This window comes from Micromys minutus (assembly GCF_963924665.1).
Source record: "Micromys minutus genome assembly, chromosome: 2".
NCBI classification, from domain to species: domain Eukaryota; kingdom Metazoa; phylum Chordata; class Mammalia; order Rodentia; family Muridae; genus Micromys; species Micromys minutus.
In genome coordinates, this window is record NC_137971.1 from 17,187,783 (window position 1) to 17,211,110 (window position 23,328).

The window sequence follows — 23,328 nt, forward strand, 5'->3', positions numbered from 1 at the left end:
AGGCGGACCACTAGTCTTGTGCCGGGGACTTGGCTGTCAGCCCGGCCTGGCCAACGCAGGAACGTGCGCACCGCCGGAGCTTGGCGGGGACAGCAACCTGCTCAGCGGGTACAGAAAGACCTGTTCTCTACTATTCCCACGGGCGGGCCACCGCCCAGGTCTACAGGCCCCAGAAGGTCAGGAGGTTGTCCTCTGGGGACTCCCGCCACCAGCACCATCCTCATTACCCCCAAGGAATAAAAGCCTCAGCGATTGGAAAACGCTATGCCAATCATCCTAGTCTTTGCCCACACCTCCTCCGGTGTACATCGCATTGGTTGCATCATACAAGCCCCCGATAAGATCCTCTTCTTGAATTGGCTAACAGAGTCTTGTCCCGCCTAACCTTTCTTTGTCAGAAGGTTGTGATTGGTTAAGCTCGTTGCCAAGCTCCGGACGCGGCTCGGCCATTGGAAGCCGCGGGCTGCCCCGCCTGCCGGTGAAGGTGAGAGTCTCCTCCAGTCACCGGTCCCCACACCGCACGGAGCAGCTCCCGGCTCGTGTTAGAGGTCTCGGCGGATTCCATCGCGATGGCTCCTCCATCAGTCTTTGTCCAGGTTCCGCAAGCCCCGCCGGTTTTGGTCTTTAAGCTCACTGCGGACTTCCGGGATGATCCAGATCCCCGCAAGGTTAACCTCGGCGTGGGAGGTAAGGATGCAGTGCCCGGGAATGCGAGCAGCCTTGGGGAAGGTGGGCGTAGGAGGAGCTGAGGCTTAGTTTGGTGCCTCCCTGAGAGATAGGACCGGGGAGGAAAGGCTGGGACCACGAGGACATCACCAACCTACCCATTTTGCAGATGGCGATACAGAGTCCTTGGAAAGAGGCGGTGTTCAAGGTCATATAGAACAGGTGTAACATCTGGGACACAAAAGTAGTTTTTGTCTCTCCACCCTATCTTCTTTATAGTACTTGTTCTAAAGCAAAGATAGGATGGTAAGGAGAGGTAAGTCTGGTAACTTTGGCGTCATGGTCAGCTGGAACTGGGAATGAAAGAGTGTTAGCCTAATGGAGCTGTGGTCCGGCCTGAGCGAGTAGTTAGGAAGCCTGTTAACCCACATGAGGAAGATGTAGGTTTGGTTTATTCTCAGAGTGGAGCAGGTGAGGTGAAAGCCCAGTTCAGGCCTCACACATCTGTGTTTTCATTTCCTGATTGTTCGCCTTGAGTCAAGTTAGCCTTCCGCCAAGGCCAAGGACGTTTGTGTTGTAAAGTCTCTCAAGCCCTTTAACTAGACCCTTCAGTGACGTTGTCATAACTGGCATTTTGATGTTTGAAGCTCTCCAGAGCTTGGTTTGCATTTGGCCACGTGAAAAGGCCAGTCAAGGAGGGAAAAGTGAGCAGGATGCTGTCATTAGCCCGGAACCAACCCGAACTGAAAACGCTAGAAGATTATAAAGAAGAAATAGAATTGTTTTGCAACAGAGGGTGCGGGAGAAGGGAATTCAGAATCTCGGTTCTTATGCCTGGACAATAAGGAATAGATACTTTTTTTTCAGCTTCTATGTAACTTTCAAAATAAAACATAAAGAGGTCAGTATTAGTTGTTTTGTCAATTTGATGTTTTTAGCAGCCAGCAGAATGGGAGAAATACTGAAAGATAAAAACCACCTTATAAGCTCTTTATTTAAATCCAGCCCAGAATCTCCAATTGTTTATTTACAGCCTAGCATAGATAGAAGAGCTAGCAAGGTTGATTGCTTGGCCCATCTTGCAGTGGTGACTTAATGCAATCAGTGCTTGGTGTGGGGTCTGGTGTATAAGTAGGAGTTATGTAAGTGTAAGCTATTTCTATTGTTGTTTGTTGTTTCTTTGAGGGTCTCTTGAAAGAAGTTGTATAGAAATTTTCAGCCTAAAAAAAAAAAAAAAAGAAAAAAGAAATTTTCAGCCTAAGAACCAAAAACTGAAATTTGCGACATCAGTTCAGAAGTGAAATATTCGTGCACACGAAAACCTTCAGTCCAGATGAGCCGAGTCAGCCTTTGGTTGAGACACCCCTTTCAGCAGTGACCTGACTTTGTCACTGTTTCCAGGAACCTAAGAACGTGAGCAAATGAGTTAGGTGTGTAAGCGTACATTCTGTCTACAGCAGTTAATGGAGGTTGCTTTTCATGCTCTCCTGTGTGCAAGGAAGGAGGCTGATTGAGAAAGTATAGTTTGACCCCTGAATTCTAGGCAGGTCTCAGGCCTCAGGGTCTCTGGACTCTTCTCTGCTTGGGATGTTTCTGCTGGCCTGGGGTTAACCAGTAACCCTCAGAGAGAAGAGGCATGAGACATGGGTGTCTGTGACTCTGACAAAGGTTATCTGATGTCCTTGAAGCAGAGGAATAATGAGGTGACAGAAATGAATGACAATTAGAATCTATCAAGAGTCCACTCCAAGGTTTTCTAGCACCTTCGTGATTCTTCTCCACAGTTCTGTCAGTAGGGTAGTGCCACAGTGCGGGGTAAGTGTATTGACCACAACAATTAACCAAGGCCCCAAACCCAGGAACAGTTGTATGTGAAGTGTGATCTGGCCTGTGGCCTATGTGATCAAACCCTTGACCTGTTCTGTGTGGGTGATGCTCACAGAGGAACAGGGCACTAAAAGGCCTCTTTCTGCATATGCCTGTCCTGTTGTACTTAACACACCTCAGTACACTCTCTGTAAAGGAAACTAATTAATTACTGCTCGAGAAGGCTGCTCCTCCCAAGGCCAAAGGTAATGGAAGAGCTTCCTCTCAGGTTTTGTCTTGCAGTGCTGGGCAGTTTTAGAATAAACTGCTGCTGTAATCTCATTAGCTGGTTCCTACTTGCAGATAGCTTCCCAGTAGAGTTTTCTTCTTGCTGGACTGATTTCAACAGCTTTCTTGTCATTGAACAGAGCAGCAGGTCCCAGTTTTCACTGTTGAGTTCATGGAACTGGTGGGCTTGGTGTTTCTCAGAGCACTTTTGAGGACAGCGAGACACAAGTCCAACATGATGCAAAGTCTCTTGTTTATTTATTTTTTATTTACTTTCTCTGTGTGTGTATGTGTGTGTGTGTGTGTGTGTGTGTGTATACTTGTGTATGTGTGTGCATCCATGTGAAGGCCAGTTGTCGACACTGAGTGTCTTACACTACTGTTTCTACTTTGTCTTTGGAGACAGTGTTTCTCACTGAACCTAATGCTCACTGACTAGCTGGTCAGAGATCTCAGGGATTTGCCTGTCTCTACTGTTTGGAGCTCTAGGGTTACATGCCCATGTCCAGCTCTTTATGTGTGTACCTGAGATCTGACGACAGGTCTTACATGTGTGTGGTAGGCACTCAGAGGCAGAGCCCCCTCCCTTTTCTCTCTCTCTCTCTCTCTTGCTCTCTTTTTTTAAATCTCCTCCCCACCCCCCTTTAAAAATGAGAACTTACCTTCTTTCTTTTGGTCTAGTTTAGTTGTTTTTGATGTGGTTTCTCTCCTCTTCAGATGGGATTGTTGGTTAGGTCAGCCGCACCAGGTGTTTCTCAGAGCAGAAGTTGGAGAAAGACTTAGAGGCATGCATGGGCTCTTGGGTGCAGGTAGGTGAGGGAAGGGGGACCCTCAGGAGGATGAAGGCTCTAGTTTGACCATTTAATTCTCTGTTCTTCTTTTCTGCAAACAAGACCTCAGGGCCTGTCTGTAACCCTGTGATTGTCCCGGAAGCTCACTGGCTCACTCGGGAAGAAAGGAGATGCATAGGTCACTGAGCAGAGCTCGGCAGGGTGCTGATAAGAAGGCTCCTCCTGATACAGTGCCCTGGGCTGAGGGCTTTAGGATTTCCTAAGGCATCAGCTACTGCAGAGAGAAGGGGGAGGGAGAGTAAAAGAGCAAGAGATCTGAGAGACAGAGAGACAGAGAGAGAGAGAGAGAGAGAGACAGAGAGAGAGAGAGAGAGAGAGAGAGAGAGAGAGAGAGAGAGAGAGAGAGAACACAAAAGCTTTTGTTGAACTCAGTAATATCAGCCTAACTCTTATTATCTTTATGATCTTTGGCAAATAATTTCTGGCCTCAGTTTCCAGACTCCTAATACCTATGTATTTTGTGGTTTGTTAAAACAATTAAATGAGATTAAAGAAATGTACAAAGTATTTAGTAAATCCTTGTTATTACCGTGGCTTCAGTCTCCAGTAGTGTCTATAATTATTGCTCACCATCCTGGGTCTCCTCTCCTGGGCCCTTCTTATGATTGCCATATGTTCACCAGCTCCCTACCCACCACCCACGCACTATCCAGACTCCATGGCTGTGGGGATCACCAGCCACCCTTTCCTGGTCCCACCTGTATGAGTCTGGTCTTTGAGTTCCCGGTTTTCTCTTTTCACATCCTCAGAGGTCTGCCTGTCTATCTTCCTTTTTCTTTATCCCTCCATCACTGCCTTGTTTCAGGTCTTCATTATTTCTCTTCTGCATCGTTTCGGGAGCCTCCTGTTCTCTGTCCTCTGGGTTTTGACTCTGTGGTGTCGCTCAGATGACTCTGTAAATGTACAGGTGTTGGTTTTGGATCCCTTTTGGATCTTCCAATTAAGACAAGATTCTTGAAGGAAACTCCCCAGACCGTAAACTCCCTGTGGCTCCTCCACAGAGCCTGCCCCAGAGACTTCAGAGCCGTTTGGCTTATGCTGTCAGGCTTACGCACAGGTGCCCCTCAGACTGGAACGCCCCTCTTCCCGTCTACCTTTTAAACCCTTCCTGATTCACTGTTCGAACGTCCTCTGTAAGATCTTCCCTGACCCACAATGGAGAATGTAAGGCTCAGCATGGCCTGTTTCCCGGAAGACAGGGATATCTCGGTGTAGCTTCTTCTAGCCAATGCCTGGCACAGTGGGTGAGTGGGTAGCAGTAGGAAAGAGCAAAACAGGACAGGCACAGCAGTTCCCCGGGAGAGGAGGAACGGTGGCTAGCTGTTATGCTTGCTGTCCTTGCTCCCGTCACCTTGGGCAGTGAGAGGCTGAATGGGCAATTTTCCTCTCATAGTATAGTTAACCACACTCTCAAGTATTGCAGGGTAGTTTTTTTTGGGGGGGGGGGATGTGGGGTGGCCAGAGTATATAACAACGGTAAGAACACCGCACGGTGTTTTTTTCTTCCTCTTGCATGTTTTAGAATAATTTTTAGGATAATAGTTTTAGAATAATAATTTAGGAATATATCCTCGTAAATGCTGACACACAGCATAGTTATATCATGTGTGCAATACCCAGTCACAGATACCCAAGGTAATAGGACTGACTTTTAAAAATGTGCTCACGTATGGTTAGTCTAGATGGAATCCTTTCTGTGTGGCGCAGACATATATCCATCCCGTGTCTCCGGGAGTCCTCTTTTGAAATGGCCTTGGGTGTCACAGGACAGCATCTCTTTCCTTATACTTGTCTCTATACATCCAGTTTATTCAACTCTGTTTGCTGGGGCTGGTGCAGGTACCACATTTCCCAATATTGAGTTGGTTTTCAAAGGACGGGGGTTTGGTGGAATTGAGGACCTTCACAGTAATAAGATCCCACCTAAAATCACACCCCCCCCCCCACCCCAGAGACTTCCAGGAGCACTTTGGCAGTGTTAGCCTCAGCTCTGACTGGGTACCAAGAACAGCTCTTCCTCAGGAGGTGTTTGTATGTCTTTAAAGAAACCCAATCAGGTTCCACCTGGTTAAGTAAACCTTTACTATTTGTTGAAGGGGGTTAAGAGTATATGGACACTGTAAGTCATATTCTGAGGTTGATTCACCAGCCCAGAGACTAGACTGTAGGTGGTGAGGGGCTGTTCCCAGTCACATTTCTATTGTACACTGATACATTTCTTGGACTTATAGATGTCACATTTCTTGGACTTACTGATGGTTCATTTCTGGAAAATACAGTTATCTGACAGAATAGAAAACACTTATTTCTCTTAAAAATATATGACCTAAAGTGGGCTTAAACATGCTAAAGTATTTTGTTTGTTGTCGACATTTTGGCTTGGTAGTTTTATACTTTGAGGTATTTTCTGTGAGTATATTCACACTTAGTGATATTGGAATATTCAGCACAATGTGTCTAATGGCAGATAATTGAAACCATGGTTAATAGGAATTCAGACATAGGAAAGAGTGTCTTCTCATCCATGGTGACGTCGTGGGTGGCTCAACATAGGAAAAGCTTCCACTTGCATTCATAATAAGAGAACTGCATATGCAACCGGCTTGACACAAAGTGCGCATTCATTCTGGGCATTCACTGGGTGAGGCTGTGGGGAAGCAGACGCTCTTCACATTCACAATGGCCCATGGGAATTGATGGAGAGCCCTGGAGAGCAACTTGGAAGTATCTGTCCCAACGCGCATCCATCAGCACTTCCGTTTCAAGCCTGCAACTTACAGATGTATTTGTTGACACGTGACATGACCTGCGAATGGGGTGGTTTACACAAGTGTTTTAATAGCTGACATAGTAAACAATTGTTTTAATAGCCTACATAATAAACAACCTGGGTGCTCGACGTGAGGCTGATCTGGTTTATTCATCAGCAGCTGTGAAGAACAAAGAATCTTTCTGTGTATGAACATGAAGAGGCCATCCAGTGGCAAAAACAAGGAAGGGAATAGTTCGTAACAAACTGTAGATTACCAAGTGCAGGAAGCCAGATTTGCCTGTGTGTTATGGGGAATTCTGGACTGATATATAAGAAACAACAGTTATGTGTAGAGAGGGGGATTTGGGAACTAGGCAGATGTAGAGGACAGAGTGGGGGCATGAAGATAGATAGATACATCACCTATCAGAATGATACTGACAATAAAAGATACTCTTAAGGGCTGGAGAGATGGCTCAGTGCTTAAGATCACTGTCTGCACTTCTGAAGGACCTGGGTTCAGTCCATAGCACCTAGATGGCAGCTCACAATTGTCTGTAACTCCAGTTCCAATGACACCCCACCCTCACACCAATGTACATAAAATTAAATAAATGAAGCCCCATTAGTTTAGCAAGATAATTAAGATAATTAAAAAGATACCCGTAAAATATAACGAAGTGAAAGAGAAACAAGCATGTTGGAAATCATGTGATGGTATGACCGATATTTTATAAAATAAGCATGCTGGCAATAGATGAGGAGCTTGTATATTCGTGCCCGGGGTCAGAATGCTGAGACTGTAGTGTTTAATGTAATGTTGAGTGTTTATATTTGGGCTGAGCTAAAACCTTTATAGTTAATGTGTGTTGTTCAGGAAGACACCCTAAGATGCACATGAGTTAAAATTAAGTCAGAATCACTCTTAGAACTTGGTCTCACCTGCACAGGCAAAGGATTGCTAGCTCACCCAGTAGGGACAGAAGTGACCCCAGTTGGGATCAGCTCAGAGATTTTTGGCTCTGGTCAAGGCCAAAACAGCTGCCTGTAAAATCCAGCATAACCTTATAGAGTAGTGCAGGGGGAAATTGGAAGGAGAAGAAGAGGTCAGAACAGCCCAAGAATATGCTAAACACACCAGAATGTTGGAGGAATGCTTAGAAGTTTACTGTGTAGCCTGATTAAATGTTGTGAACTAGATAATTGATTAGATCAGTTCAAGGCAATGGGAAGCAGTGAGTGTCTGAACGGTGAAAATATAAACACCGGCTGATTTCAAAATACGCAGAGAGGACAAAGATGTGTTTAAGCGGGTCCCTGGTCATTGTGTAACCTGTTGCTGTGCACCAGGCACAGGACATGGGTTTCCCGTGTGACATGCTTCTGCATTTTGATGTCAGCTGGAAGGGGCAGACATTCTTTGGTTTTCTCCTCCTTTCTCTGTGGTTGTGTTTGGAGGTGCAATGCTTTTTGTGAAGTAGCTCCAAGGCAGACACGTCCAACCTTTTGACATCGCATGACATTGTCATTGTCTACAGATCTGTTGGGTCTTGTTGACAGATCTCCTGGGACATATGCAGGCTGTGGGCTGCAGCTTGGACACACCCAACCTAGGCTCTTCTGGAGCGTTCTTGGGAGGCACGGGGATGGGACCTCCACTGGTTATAGAGACGTAATCACAGAGATGGCTTCTACTCACAGACACCGCCCCCTCTTGTTTGACCGGTGTTTGTGATACCCCAATTTTTGTTTTCAGCTTTCCAGTTCTGGAGATCACATTAAAAGCTGTATGATCTGAATGAGGGGTGGTGGTGATGGGGAAGTGAGTCTGTCCTGTGTGCCCAGGGCTTGGAGCAGCAACTGAATGCACTTTTGTTTGTCTGTGTCCTGCTTTGGCTAGAAAGTGGTGGAATTTTCTCTGTCTGTGGTTAGACACGCTGACTTTGACAACGCCTGACGTTTCTGCGCGACTCTTTTTCCTTTACTCAGCATACCGCACAGATGACTCTCAGCCCTGGGTTTTGCCAGTAGTGAGGAAGGTTGAACAGAAGATCGCTAACGACAACAGTCTGAATCACGAGTACTTGCCTATCCTGGGCCTGGCAGAGTTCCGGAACCATGCTTCTCGACTGGTACTTGGGGACAACAGCCCAGCTCTCAAGGAGAATCGGGTGAGTTTAGGGGTGTGGATGGCTTCTCATTAGGGACCATACATATTTTTACAAAAAAAAAAAAAAAAAAAAAATTAAAAGTTCGATTTGCCTGAGGATATTGAAAGTTATGTCTTAAGAATTCTCGGAAAATGCATTTTTGTTATTGCTTTGAAGGTAAGCTGACCTCTTGTACCTTTTTAATTTATTTCATGTGTGTGAGCATTGTGCCCGCATGTCTGCCTGTGCCACAGGTGAGTTCCTGGTACCCAAGGAGACCAGAAGAGGGCATTGGACCCCCTGGGACTGGAGTTACAGATGGCCTTGGACTGCCACATGGGTGCTGGGAATCAAACCTGGGTCCTCTGGAAGAGCTGCCAGGGCTCTTAATGACCAAGCCATCTGTCCAGCCCACCAAATACCTTTCTAATCAATGTGAGCAGATAATTATGACCATATGCAGAGCTCAGCTTCACTTAGCTCTGTCCGGCACATTGTCAGATTTCAACGTTGAAGTCGTTGCTGGAAAAGCCAAGCAGTAAGAAGTTCATGGACTCTGAAGAGATGGGATTGTATAGACTCCTCTCTACCACTGCTTCTTTCCACAGGCAAACCATTTACCTGTTTGTTCTCTGTATCTGGAGTTTAGAGAGAAAACAATCTGTAGCTCATAATCCCACCAGAGGTTCTAGCATAGGGGCTCTCCTCTGAAATTATATGCAGAATCCCGTTTATTTCTGGGGAGAAATTTCCTTAGTTTTACCTGGATTCTCAGGTGTCTTTGATCCCTCAACGCTCAAGGATCGGGACTCCCCGCCTTTTCTTACCTGTGGTAGTTCTTGTAGCCCTTCCCCCGCCGCTCTCATTGAACTGCCTGGGCTGTAACTAGAGATGTGTGCAAGAATGAGTGTGTGTTAGAGCAGACACCGTGAGGCAGGGTGTGCGTGGTGGGAAGTGCTGATGGAGAGATTCGGGGGTGGGGAGGTACTCTTGGGGTTGCAAATGGGACTTGAGCTAAATAAATAAATAAATAAATACATTAATAAATTAATAAATTAATAAATTAATTAGGAGAGGGTTTCTCTGTGCAGCTCTGGCTGTCCTGGAACTCACTCTGTAGGCCAGGCTGGCCTCAAACCTAGAGATCCACCTGCTTCTGCCTTCCAAGTGCTGGGTATGCGTCCTGGCTTGGGAGTGTTTTTAAAAGGTGACCCCAATGACTCCAAACTCTATCTAGGTTTGAAAAAAAAACCACAGAGTAGAGAAGATAAGAACACATCAATCCTGTTCTTGGGACAGGAGTGTGTGGGGGTGGCCCAGGGACAGTGGTGGGCAGAAGCAAGTTTTGGTTGTAGAGACACTCGCCTGAAGACTACAGTTTGTGCAAGGGTTACCTAAGGAAAGTGTTTGAGCAAGGTAAACCTGGCTGGGTGGGAGGGGAGAGTAAGAGTTCGGTTAGGTGTTGAGCAATGGAAATCAGCTGCCCTCCTCACCCCGTTCCTCCCTGGCCACGTGGTAATGCAGGTCACAGTTCGCACACTGGGAGGGTCACGTGGAGTGGTCTCAGGTGTTTCTTGTCTGTTGTTTACAGCAGATTTTTCTTCTCCAGATGTCCCGATAAGCTGAAAGGCAAGGGGATATAAAGGTGGCTCTCCTGCTTGTTTTCTTACTGGTGTCTTGGAGCAGGGAGGCTCTGGTGAAGGTCAGGGAACCCAGGACACTGATTAAACAAGTAATTAATCAAAGTTCACACTCACTAGATTTTTCTGTAAGGCTTTATCTCGCCCTTGGCTACGGAAGAGGTGGGATTTGTGTGCCGGGGAGGGGGGGGTAGAGGGTGGTATGGAAGAGCCACCCCAAAAATCCTGTGTTTCCCCAGACAGAAAGTGGACTGTACATTTGAAGTTTTATCGCTCCTCTGAGAACTCCATGCAGTGTATTTTGGTCAGACCCATCTCTGTTTCTCACAGACCAACTCTGTCTTCAGTTAAAAAAAAAAACAAAAACAAAAAAAACCAATACACTGAGTTAAGTCTGTGCTGCCCATAAGCTCATAGATGATGTAAGGCCATCCATTGGAGCATGCTGCCTACCAGGAGCCACAGCCCGAAGAAAAACTGACCTTTCCTTCCTGCAGAAGCCAGCAGTGCTCAATAAGTAAGGGGTAGGGATGGGGACTCACGAACTCCTTCCTTCCCACTCCACGCTGGGACGCTGAGCACCACCGCAGGACCCGTCAGTGCAAGCGTCCTGTCGTGACCAGAACACACAGCTGTGTTCCAGTCCTCTCCAACCCCTGGCTCTTAAAAACCTTCCATTCCCTCCTCAGTGGTCCCTGAGCTGTGTGTGTGTGTGTGTGTCTGTGTGTGTGTGCGTGTGTGTGTGTGCGCGCGCGCGCATTCGTGCACCAATGCCTGTTTGTCTGGTTGTCTGTGTCTCTCTGTGTGTCTGTGTGTGCTAGTGTTTTATAGATGTCCCATTTGTGGCTTGATGCTCCACAGACATTTACTCTCTGCAGTTTGACCAGTTGCAAGCTTCTGCATTTACCACAGTCCAGAAGTAGACAATCTTAATGAAATTTGAAAGTGGGGAACTTGAGCAACCAGGAGTGGGGTACCTCTCTCTGTAGGTTAATCAGTTGGGGGCTGTTGTTGACAAATCAGAAGCCATATTGGGGAGCTGCTTCTCTAAGAAAACTGTATTCTCAACACGGCTACTTTGTTGACAGTGTTCCTCTGTCCATGGATCTGGGTTTTGACCTCCTAAGACTGTAAGAACCTGGCCTGGGGCTCATGGCCTTGACCTGGGAACACATTTTTCTCTCTTGGTCTAGTTTGGCTTACGGCCTCAGATATATAAAGTTTCTGTTTTGGGATCCTTCCCGGCATCTGCATTACCCTGGGTACAGCTGCTCATGAGCTCTGAGCTTTTCTTTTTTTCTGGAAGTTCTCTGCATCCCTGGTCACTATCTTAGTTCATGTAGACTCCTGTAGTAGCCTCACTGGCCTTGTGGCCTCCTTTTCATTTCAGCACATTTTCCACACCACATGTAGAGAGATCCTCCTTATAAAAAGAGCTAATGGTGCGACCTGCTCCCTTTCTCCACATGGTGCACCTTTGGTCCTGTCCTCAGTCTCTGAACTTGGCATCTCTCTCCTGCCCTTCACCAACTCTCTAGTCCGCACCTCTGAGACCTTCGAAACCTGATCAAGGGTCATTTCGCTCAGGTGTGGCCAGTTATTTATGTTCTCTGAATTATGGTGTGGCTGTTTGAAGTTCGGGAATGACAGAACTCATTGTGGCTTTACTCTAATGCCTAAGTTAAAATATCTTTATTTTATTTTATATGTGTGAGTATTTTGCTTGTATGTATACATGTGCCATGTGAATGTTTGGTGCCCATGGAGGTCAGAATGCTGCTTCAGATTCTTTGGAACTGGAGATTCAGATGGCTGTGAGTCACCATGTGGATGCAGGGAACTGAAACCAGGTTCTTTGCAAGAGTCGCCAGTGCTCTTAACTGCTGAGCCATGTCTCCAGCTCCCTACAATGTCTAATTTTATAAGGCTTTTTCTCTCTCTCACAGTTTGTGATCCTGGCTAGGGATCACGGCTCATTCATTCTCTACACGTTCCACAGGTAGCTCAGGGGACTTCGGAGGGTCTCAGATGTTTGAGTTAGTCACTTGTCAGAGGGGCTAGGCACGTTGCTAGATCCTAGGACCCAGCAGTGACCAAACAAACCAAACAGCCTCTGCTTCCCTTTACTGTGTTAAAGTTGTCAAATGCTGTGGGACAGAGAGGAGGAGGTGGTGGTGGCGGTGGGAGGGAGGCTGGATTCAGTTTCAACTGGAGTGGCCAGACTAGGAGAAGGGGTAGTGGAGACAAGACGTGAAGAATGAACGAGAAGGCAAACGGTAATGTCGTCATCTCCCTTAGACAGCATTCCTCTCGAAGTTTAAAGTTACCAAATTTTGCTTCAGTGGAGCACAATTTCTGGGACCCTCACTGCTTTTTACTACTATTCTGTTTTCAGACTCTAGGATTCAGACAAAATGTCCATTTTCCTCTCCCATAGAGTAGTGCTTCGGGCTCTGCCATTACCAAGCCTCGGCAGGCATGGCAGGTAGCCATGGTAGAGCTGACTTGATGCCTTTCCTTGTAGTGAGATCTCAGCCTCAAGGAGTCTGAGGGATCTTGCTTTGCCTCAGGTCTTTTCCACACTAGGTTCTTTCTTTAGCCTGTTGGGCAGGCGCTTGTGTGGTACTGTGTATCAGATACAGCGAGAGCTGCTATAACACCCAGGTGACATGTGACCCTGGCTGCAAACAGCTTCTGGTGAGCTCTGCTCTCCTCACAGTGAAATAACATGAGCAAATTATGATGCTGGACATGTTCCTAGAATTAGCAGTTACATGTCAACATAGAAAGGAGATGCAGACTGTCTTGTCCAGTTTCTACAATGACCAATTGCTTTTTTATTCACAAAAAGCAGTTTCTGTTAATTGTTGATATCTAGAGTAAGGAATGTGTCGCTGAAGCCATCCAGTGTTTAACTTTCGGGCATGATGGCTTGAGAATTTAGTAGTTCACGTGTCATATGTCACATTGGTGGCTCATGTTTGTGAAGTGGATTTATAATTGTTTTCAGTCCTGTGAAATCACACTCTGACACAGTTTGCTTCTGGACCAGGAGGGAGGGCGGGGCTAACCCCAGGACCTCTACTCCCTGGATTACTCTTACTTTGCTGTCTTTTAGCATTAGTGTTAGCTTAGAGTTTTAGAAGAACTTAGGGCAGCTTTTCTCCTCTAATGGGAGGTTTTCTTTTAACCTTTTTATTATTTCAGATACCATAATGACCAAAAACATGCCTACATCACATTAACTTTAAGTCAGCTGCATTGGAGAATCTTGTAATGTCACACCACTGCCAGAGCAAACTCAAGACAGCTGAATATATTTTTTAAATTATGACATCTTACAAATAACACAGGAACGGGTCTCTTTGCATGTCTTTAGAATCATCACGTAGGGCTCTCTTATGGCTGAGAGCACTTACCGCTCTGTGAGGGCTGGGGTTTGGATGCTGTAGCACTCACACTGGCCAGCCTGTAACTCCAGCTCCAAGTATTTCAAAACCTGTTTCTGGCGTCTGTGGGCATGCACAAACACATTCACCCCCACACAAACATAAACACACAAACACACACACACAGCTCAAAGAAAACCAACTTACAGAACGAGGTCCCTGTGACTATTCCTAGAGTCTTTCCCGAAGTTGCTGCTGTTAGGAGATTGCCATGCATCCCTTGGCATTAATTAATTTTTGGTACCATGATAAAATACCAGGATCAAAAAAGCATCTTATGGAGGAAAGAGTTCATTTTGGCCTATGGTTCCAGAGGGTTCGGGTCCTTAATGAAAGGGAGGTGTGGCAGGCAGCTGAGAGTTACGTCTTCAGTCCTGTGCAGGAAGCAGAGAATGAACAGAAAGTGGGGTGTGGCATAAACCCCCAAAGCTCTTCTCCAGTGAATACTTCTTCCACAGAACTAACGGTACCTGCCAAAGGTTACATACCCCCCACCCCCATTCAGCGCCATCTGCCAAATGTTACACCCCCCCCCAGTGCCATCTACTGGGATCACGTGTTCAGACACTCAGCCTGTGGTGGGCATTTTCTGTTCAAACCACACCCTTCTTCTTTCGTTGTTTTGTTTTATTTTCATTTTGTTTTGAGACAGGGTTTCTCTGTGTAACAGCCCTGGCTGTTCTAGAATTCATTTTGCAGACCAGGCTGGACTCAAACTCATAGAGATCCACCTGCCTCTGCCTCCTGAGTGCTGGGGTTGAATGTGTGTGCCTCTTACTGCCTGGTGCTTGCGCGCTCTCTCTCCTCCTCTCTCCTTTTAGGAGATTGGACCCAGAGCCCTTCACATGCTAGGCAAATGTTCTTGTGCTACATCTGTGGTTTACTATGCTTGGCCTAGGGAGTGGCACTGTTAGGAGGCGGAGCCTTGTTGGAAGAAGTGTGTCACTATGGGGTGGGCTTGGAGACCCTCCTCCTAGCCATATGGGAGCCAGTCTGCTCCTGGCTTCCTTTGGATGAAGATGTGGAGCTCTTGGCTCTCTCAGCACCATGTTTGTCTGGATGCTGCCATGCTTTCTGCCTTGAGGACCATGAACTGAACCTCTGAACCTGGAATACAGCCCCAATGAAATGTCCTTTATAAGAGTTGCCTTGGTCATGGTGTCTCTTCACAGCGATGGAAACACTAACCAAGACAGCATCCTAACCACCTCCCTCTATTTACAGACTTTTGAATGTGATCCTTTTGTTCTTAATCTTGTAGACTTCATAGGCAGCATTTAATTTATTTATGTCTTTTATCTGTACTACAAGAGTTATGCTGAAGCCTCATTAGAATTCGAAGGGTCAGAGCAAAGGAAGGTGGCTGAAGTGACATAGAAGGCAGTGCACAGATCCAGAGCTGGAAGACTCATCCATGCCCATTCATACATATCTAGAAGACCTCATTCATGTCCAGCAGAGCTGGAAAACCTCATCCACGCCCATCCATGCTGTCTGTCCTTTTGTGAACCATTGATTTCTCTCAGTCTACATCCTCATTTGGCAACTGGGGACATAGGGTTTACTTTGTATGTGAAAGACAAATGGGACTCTAGGTGAAGGTATTTTTCTAAATGATAAAATAGAGGGCTTTCATCACCACCTGTATTAGGACTCTTTAGGCTGAGAGGAAACTGAACAGAGGAGGGGAAAAAATCTGTCTGCTATCTTTGTTTGAGAGAACACATTTCTGGGGATTAATACACATGCATTCCATAGATAGATGGGCGTCAAGGGCTGGCTTAAAGTAAACAAAGTGAATGTTCGGGATCCTACTGAAAGGAGCCATCTTGGATGGGTGCTCAACAGATGGGTTCCCTTCGAAGGCACACATAGCGTGGCCTAGGCCTTTCTACCTGTGTTCAAGGTGGACGTTCCCCCTGGAGTCAGAACTATGACATTAAAGGCCTGGCTGTCCTGCTCTCTGGTGACTGAGCAGGGACTTCATCTCTTACCTTTCTGTCTCGTGGTTTCCCCACGTAGAATGAGCAAGCAATAAGATCTTAGGGTGCTTGTTGGAAGTTTAGATGAACTCATCCACTTGAGGAGCTTTAGACAGCAAAAGGACAGAGGAGCCTTCATGATTATTTTACTCTTTCGAATATTAGCTGATCTCAGCATCGGCAACCCGTGACCCTAAATCCTCTCTTTCAGGTTGGAGGTGTGCAGTCCTTGGGAGGGACCGGAGCCCTTCGAATTGGAGCTGACTTCCTGTCGCGATGGTACAATGGCACAGACAACAAGAACACGCCGATCTACGTCTCGTCACCGACCTGGGGTGAGCCAAGCAGCTGGGAGTGTCTTTATGACACTCGGTGACTGCGGTGACTGCATGGGAGATGTAATCTATCCCTGGAAGGGCTAGCTTTGGGGAGTCGTGGATTATAGCAGCACCCAGAGAAAGCGGCTGCTGAAATTTCAGCTGGGAGTGCCTTTGCCCTAGATTCTCTGTAGTCTTGCACTGTGTTCTATCCTTAGGGTTCCCACTGTAAAGGTGGATATAGAAAGCAGGCAGCCCTGCCGGAGGCTGCGAGTCTGGAGTTCTTGTAACTGGTTGAACTTGTTCCTGGTATAACTCAATAGCTAACCTCTACAACGCCCATCTGACACTGAGCCTGAGGGCCCGACGCTCACCTGTGCTCCTTCTGACTCTTGCCACCTTGTGTTTGAAAGACACTTCACCTCTGTCCCTTTGCTTCGCAGAGAACCACAATGCTGTGTTTTCTGCCGCTGGCTTTAAAGACATTCGGCCCTATTGCTACTGGGATGCAGAGAAGAGAGGACTTGACCTCCAGGGTTTCCTGAATGATCTGGAGGTGGGTGATACAGAGGAGCAGTAGAGAATTCTGTTTAGGAGCAGCAGGAAAAACGTTCGGGTCAGTTGATAAGTTAGAACCTGAGACTTTCTCCCAGTCAGAGAGTGGATTCTGAGGTAGCACCTGAGAGAGGTGTGTGAGACACTGAGAGTATGCCCCTTTCTGTGACCCGTGTCTGCTGACCATGTCCGAGTCCTGCCTTGTCGGAGCTGACGCAACCTTCTCCTCCTCAGAACGCTCCTGAGTTCTCCATCTTTGTCCTCCATGCCTGTGCACACAATCCAACTGGGACTGACCCGACCCAAGAGGAATGGAAGCAGATCGCTGCTGTCATGAAGGTAACGGCTCTTTCAGAGCATCTCCGTTAAGCAGGCTGCGTGGATTAGTTTTATTTAGTTGTGATTTCTTCATTATTTAAAAACACAGCCTGCTCACCGAAGGATCCTGAAAACGGAGAGAAGTCCAAAGAAGAAAATAGATATTAATTGTAACTCTTATTACTCATACAGACACTAGTAAGTGTTTTGGTGGATGGAGTATCAGAGAGTGTGGTTTTTAAAATGTGTATCTGTTTTACAAAGGAGGAATCGTTTTGTTAATATTTTGCAGCATTTCCCCTATTTGTTTATATTCTCTTTATATATACAATATTTAATGGTTTATAGCACATATTTCATTCCATATGATTCTTTCATGGAGATATGCCATCTAGGGGGATTGAGTAAATCGGTTGAGGAATGTTTAATTTCAGATTTCTTGACCTGATTTATTTATGTAGTAAAACACACACACACAAATACACATTCTCTCCCTCACGTTTGTTTTGTTTTTTTTTTTTTTAATCAGTTTTTTTGAGACAAGGTTTATCTGTGTAGCCCTGGCTGACCTGGAACTCCCTCTGTAGACCAAGCTGGCCTTGAACTCACAGAGATCCATCCATCTGCCTCTGCCTCCTGAGTACTGTAATTAAAGGTGTGTGCCACCACTACCGGGCAAAACTTTATCTCTTTAGGATTGCTTTCCAGATGAGAATTTCTAGCTCAAAGGGTATATTGTCCATCAACATGCTTGTGGGATACTTACTAAGGAACTGCTAGGTGTTGGGTACCACTGGGGTCTGGTAGTAGGGTCAGATATAGCCCCTGCCCTGAAGAGCACATAACCTGTTTGGGGAAGAACTCAGGGGTTAGTGTTCAAGTAATTCCAGTGTTTTGAGTTAAGGCTTGGGTGAGTTCCTTGGGGTATACAGCACAGATTTCTTTGCTGGTGGTGGGCTAAAGCTTCCTGAAAGAAGTTGTCCCCACGCTGAGTCTTTCAAAGGGGGAGATAAGAAGGCTTTGTCAGGAGGGAGCTAATGGAATGCTGGGAGGGGGAGGAGGAAGGGGAGGGGGAGGAGGAAAGGGAGGGGGAGGATGACCGAAGTCCCACCCAGGCAGACAGTATGACTAGTTAAGGAACTGAAGAACGTTTTCATTACTTCCTGGAGTTCTGGGAGTGAGGAGCTGGAGTATTTACCCTGGTATCTCAGTGTGGAAGCTGGCTGGGTGTTGCTGGTGTGAGCTACAAGAATCCCACCGGACATAGGGGAGAGCTCCCCGTGTGAGTGAAGGTACACTCTTGGTTTCTGGTTTGGACGGTTCAGGAGAGGGAAGAAGTTTGTCCTTTCATTGTGAGAGCCTGTTAGAATGGAGAGCCTGCTTCCTCCTGAGAAGCTGGTGAGGCTGTCCTCACGGGTGCCGGACCTCACTTAATTAGCTTATCTTACCCAGAATTCCTGTAGAAGGATCCGTGACTCAACAGCCCCTCTAAGCTTCAGAAATGAGCCCTGTTGCCAAAGCTGCATCTTGTCCCTGGAGTTCACACTGTTAAGGGAAGGTTTCTGAAACCAGTGTTTGCTGCTTGGTATTTGTGAAACAGACCTCGATGCAGAGTGAGAGGGGCAGATAAATGAATGCGTACAGACAAAAAACACAGGGAAGGTTGTGGGTAGAAATTCCTTCCAGGCACCAAGTGGGAAGGAAGGGCCCATGTCCGAGGCCGCTTCTGGAGGACGTCCTACCCTGACTCGCTTTCCTTCCTCGCAGCGCCGTTTTCTGTTCCCCTTCTTTGACTCAGCCTATCAGGGCTTTGCATCTGGAGACCTAGAGAAAGATGCGTGGGCTATTCGCTATTTTGTGTCTGAAGGCTTCGAGCTCTTCTGTGCCCAGTCCTTCTCCAAGAACTTCGGGCTCTACAGTGAGTGCTTTCCAGAGTCGCAGCCCTGCCTCCCTAACCCTTAACACCAAGTCAGCCGCTGAGCCTGGTTCTCATCTTCTCCTTAGATGAGAGAGTGGGGAATCTGACCGTGGTCGGGAAAGAATCGGACAGCATCCTTCGGGTCCTTTCCCAAATGGAGAAGATTGTACGAATCACCTGGTCCAATCCCCCAGCCCAGGGAGCTCGGATCGTGGCCACCACCCTCTCTGACCCTGAGCTCTTCAAGGAGTGGTAAGGGGCTTGAATCCTGATGGCAGGGGCAGGAGTGCATAGCTGAGTTGTTCTGCTGCATTTGTTTAGGTTTGGTCCTTTTATCTTGAAAGAAGCAAGATGCAGTCTTTTAAAACTTATTTTGCTTGCTTGCTTTCATATATAAGTGCTCTATTACATGTACACCTGCATACCATCAGATCCCATAACACGGTCATGAGCCACCACGTGAGTGCTGGGATTCGAACTCGGGACCTCAGGGTGAGCAGCTAGTGCCATTAATCGCTGAGCTATCCCCCCAGCTCCAGGATGCGATTATTTTTACCTCTCTGAAATTCAGGAGTTTCCTCAAAGCCACACTGATACCCACATCACCCGTGCAGGGCAACACAGCATCTGAGGTGTGAGAAGCCCTGCAGTGGATGTCAGTGCTTCCATAGCCCAGTCTGCCTTCTGTAAAGCCGGACAGTACTTCTGGAATTTTCCACTTAATGTTTTCTGACTGGTTAACCAAAGATAACTAAAATCACAGGAATCGAAAAATGTACCTAAGGATGAAGATCCGTGTTTTATCTTAAGAAGACCATGGCTTTCATGTCATGGCTGGGTGTGTGGTAAATAGATCAGTTAGGCTTAGCGGCGTACCTGCTACTGTTGGTATCGGTGCTCCAGTGAGTCCCGAAAGGGGTGTTAGTGTCTTATGGCTGGACTCTGTAAGCACAGGCCTTGCTGACTCCCTTCCGTGGCTGTGTCTCTGGCTGGTCATTCACCTAACCAGGAACCCAGGTACCACAATAGACAGGTTGTGAGCTCATGATGAGCTTTCAGTCCGAACTGCAGGGTGGGGTGTTTCTGTGCATTTGTTTTGGGCACAGGGTCTTGCTTGTGAGTCTCAGGCTGGTCTGGTCTGGCCTCAAGCCCACTAGAGATCTCCCTGCCTCTGCCTCCCGAGTGCTGGGGCTAACGGCATGCACCACCGCCGCCTGGCTTACATTACGGCTTTTAGACCTATGCATTTCTGCGTATTGATAACCACTGACCATGTCCCAGGAAAGGTAACGTGAAGACGATGGCTGACCGGATTCTGACCATGAGATCCGAACTCCGGGCACGACTAGAAGCTCTCAAGACTCCCGGGACTTGGTCTCACATCACCGATCAGATTGGAATGTTCAGCTTCACTGGGTTGAACCGTAAGTGGCCCCCCAATGCCCTGAGCAGATGAATGCACACAGTTGTAACAATTCTTAGGCAGCTGCTGCCAATCTGTCAGATGCTACTTTGGACCAGAGCAAGTTAGGTTTCTCAGTCTGATCTCCTGAGATCCTCCAGTCTCAAGAGCATTGTTGTGCTCTGGCATTTTGACCTATGATTTTGTTACTTTCTCTTTCTGTAGGTGGGAAAGTGGCTCAGGTCTAGCTTGGAAATAACAGGATTTGTAACTTGGATCTTTAATTGATAACCAGTTTCTCATACATTCATTATCATGTGCCTTTGGCTTTACCTTAATTAGTATAAATGCTACCTGATTCCTTAGGGACCAAGCTTAACAGGGCATTTGCAGCCTCTAGGTAGTACTCTTGAAAAGGTGTTGTAAAGTTATTTTTCCTGGTCATAAGTGTGAAAATGGGGTAGGTAGTTGGGATTAAAAGCTGATTGGGAATCCAGTGGGCTTGATTCTGAACAGCTGTCAGCAGAGTTTCGTATGACAGAGGAGCCATTTCTTAGTAAGAAATTTGAGTGCCTGCTGGATATTTTGCTGTTACATTGGTGCAGAGTGACCACACGCCTGTCAGCCTGGTGGCCCTAGGGAGGGATGTGTGTTGTGGACTGTTGTCAGGGAAATGATAGAGGCCTCAGCCAATATCAGGGCTGGCAGTTCTAAAGCTTGAAATGGGCTGAGGAACAAGCCAAAGGAGATAAATAGAAAGATGTGATCAAGATTGCTACAGATTTGTATTGAAATGAGGCTGCCCCACACAGTGGCAAGTGGCTTGGTTAGCAGCAGGTGTCCTCACGATTGTGGGGTGCAGTTCACTGAGATGTCATCTTTGTGCAGCTGGGGAAAAATGGGACTGAGCATGGTGTGAGAGCCTCTAAGAGCTCACAAGAAGAGAGATCCCCATGAGAGCATTATTCCTATGATTTAGAGTAGGAAGATGGTTTTATCATAACGGGACGAGTGGTAGTACTAGACCGAACCTGACCATCTGACTCCAGCCAGTGTAGCTCTCTCTGACTGTCCTGGAACTCGCTCTGTAGATCAGCTTGGCCTGAGATGCAAGAGATCTGCCTGCCTCTGCCTCCCAAGCACTGGGATTAAAGGCGACCACCACCACCCAGCTAATTCATTGTTTTATAACAACAGAGTTTGTCCCATTTTGTTTTTCTTCCCCTCATTTTACTAAGAAAACATACAGAGCCAGGTGTGGTGGTATGCAGCCTTTCATTCAGCACGTTGAACTTTTCTTGTGCCCATCTGTAAAATGGGCACAGTAGGTTATCACCAAGAATACCGAGGCGCTTAGAACACCGCCTGGCATGCTATGCTTGCCCACTAGTTTGTGCGATTTTATTATTCTCCGCTCTTAATGTGCTAATTAAGCAAAAAACATGCTAGAATTCACAGTTTTGCAGAGAAACAAGATCACTGTGGTGACAGAGGAAGTGCGGTGTCTGTCCCTTTCTGCTTTCATATGTGGGGTTTTCCTGCAGACACGGAATCCCTGCTGTATCCAGGGAGGCTGAGGAGTGGATGGTCCAGAGGCTAGGACCTGGTGGTCCAGAGGCTAGGACCTGGTGGTCCAGAGGCTAGGACCTGGTGGTCCAGAGGCTAGGACCTGGTGGTCCTAGGTCACAGGGTCTGGGGAGTTTCTCAGCCTGTTGGCTCACTTACACATCGGTTATCTTTGTGATGGGCTCCTGTCAGATGTACTGTGAGATGAAATTCTGGATGGAGAGTGGAGGTAGCTGGATGCTCAGGACCGTGCAGCCAGACTCGGGGAGACCCAAAGGTGCTATCGAGTAACGAGTTTTCCCTGTCAGGGTGCCGCCTGTGTGTCTGATGGTCGCTCTCAGTCGAGATGGGTACTCAAAGTCTGGCTGGGAGACCATCTGGGATTCAAAGCCCCCCTTCTGCCGTGGCCCTATGTGAATCCCCTGAAAATTGAACATGAATTACTGAGGAGTCTTTCTGGGATCTAGCGAGTAGTTTTTCTGTTTGTTGACTGCACAAAAGGACAGTGTAGCTCCCTTTGTTGAGTGTGTCTGTGTTAGAGAGAAAGAAGGAAGATGGTGAGTGTCCCATGATCGCCGAGTGTCCACTGCTTAAGTCGGTGTCTGCCCTCCTGTCTTCTCTACAGCCAAGCAGGTCGAGTATTTGGTCAATGAGAAGCATATCTACCTGCTGCCGAGCGGTCGGATCAACATGTGCGGCTTGACCACCAAGAACCTAGATTACGTGGCTACCTCCATCCATGAAGCCGTCACCAAAATCCAGTGAAGAAGCATGAGTAGTTCATGCCACCAAAGCAGTCCTTGTCACAACTTTCCTGCCTGCGTACACCTAGCTGCACACGTCCTTATCAGAGATGACTAGCATAAGGAGGCGGCTGCCGTTTAGCTCGTCCCACATGAGAAGACATTTCTTGAAATGAACCCGGGGGGGCCTGGGGTTAAAGCCTTTTGGAAACCAGAGCAGATTAAGGTTATTTAAGAATAAAAAGTACTTTGATATGAGACACAGTCACCTTGCCTTCCTCTGTAGCATTCTGTAGGAGTGTTCCCACACAGCCGCGGGCTTCTGCACTTTGCTTGACTCTGTACAAAGTCCAGTCCCAAAGATCAAGTTGTCTGAAGAGCCGGATGTGACTGTGGGTGTTGGCTGGGGCATTAAAACTCATCATCTCCACCCGTCTCTGTTTCTCGGCCCCTTGATCTTCCCGCATGGTCGTGTCCCCGGTCTGGAACATTAGTCTTTTTAAGGCAACCGTGGCCAATATTTATATCATGACACACAAATGGATTTACATATTTAACGGAAATGAAAGCTCCACCAAATGGTATTTGCTCTTGTGATATGTGGCACGTTGTGATATTTTCTTAGTCTATTCTGTTGTGTTCCGTTTCATTTAAGAAAATAAAATACTGATCAAGACAAATGGAATTGAGTTTGTGATACATTAATGAGTTGTGTGACTCACGATTTAGAATGAAGTCTTTACAGGAACTCACTAGTGGCAAAAAGTAGAAAGAACCAAAATGTGTTCTTGAAATCAAAAGTTCTAGTGGGATCACCACTGTCCCTGTTGCTTTTATAGGTTTATCCTTAGGATATCCTCCATTTTCTTATTTTTCTTTTCTTCCTTCCTTCCTTTTTTTCTTTTTTTTTTTTTTTAAAGATTTA

General features: G+C 46.8%; 1 protein-coding gene across 1 annotated transcript; it reads left to right on the forward strand.

Annotated features, from left to right (window-relative positions):
• Positions 1–484: 484 nt before the first annotated feature.
• On the forward strand, positions 485–23,088 carry GOT1 (glutamic-oxaloacetic transaminase 1). Its single transcript, XM_080911729.1, has 9 exons — positions 485–687; positions 8,353–8,534; positions 15,796–15,919; positions 16,345–16,457; positions 16,691–16,795; positions 18,542–18,692; positions 18,779–18,944; positions 19,974–20,116; positions 22,286–23,088. The coding sequence occupies exons 1-9, from the start codon at positions 570–572 to the stop codon at positions 22,423–22,425; spliced, it is 1,242 nt and encodes a 413-aa protein (XP_080767855.1). The 5' UTR covers positions 485–569; the 3' UTR covers positions 22,426–23,088.
• The last annotated feature ends 240 nt before the right edge of the window (positions 23,089–23,328 follow it).

Excerpts from the sequence above, each read along its gene's own strand:
- GOT1 (XM_080911729.1), top strand. The coding sequence starts at position 570 with ATGGCTCCTCCATCAGTCTTTGTCCAGGTTCCGCAAGCCCCGCCGGTT. Across the intron at positions 688-8,352 it reads GGTTAACCTCGGCGTGGGAG|CATACCGCACAGATGACTCT; the intron begins GTAAGGATGCAG and ends TCCTTTACTCAG. Across the intron at positions 8,535-15,795 it reads CAGCTCTCAAGGAGAATCGG|GTTGGAGGTGTGCAGTCCTT; the intron begins GTGAGTTTAGGG and ends CCTCTCTTTCAG.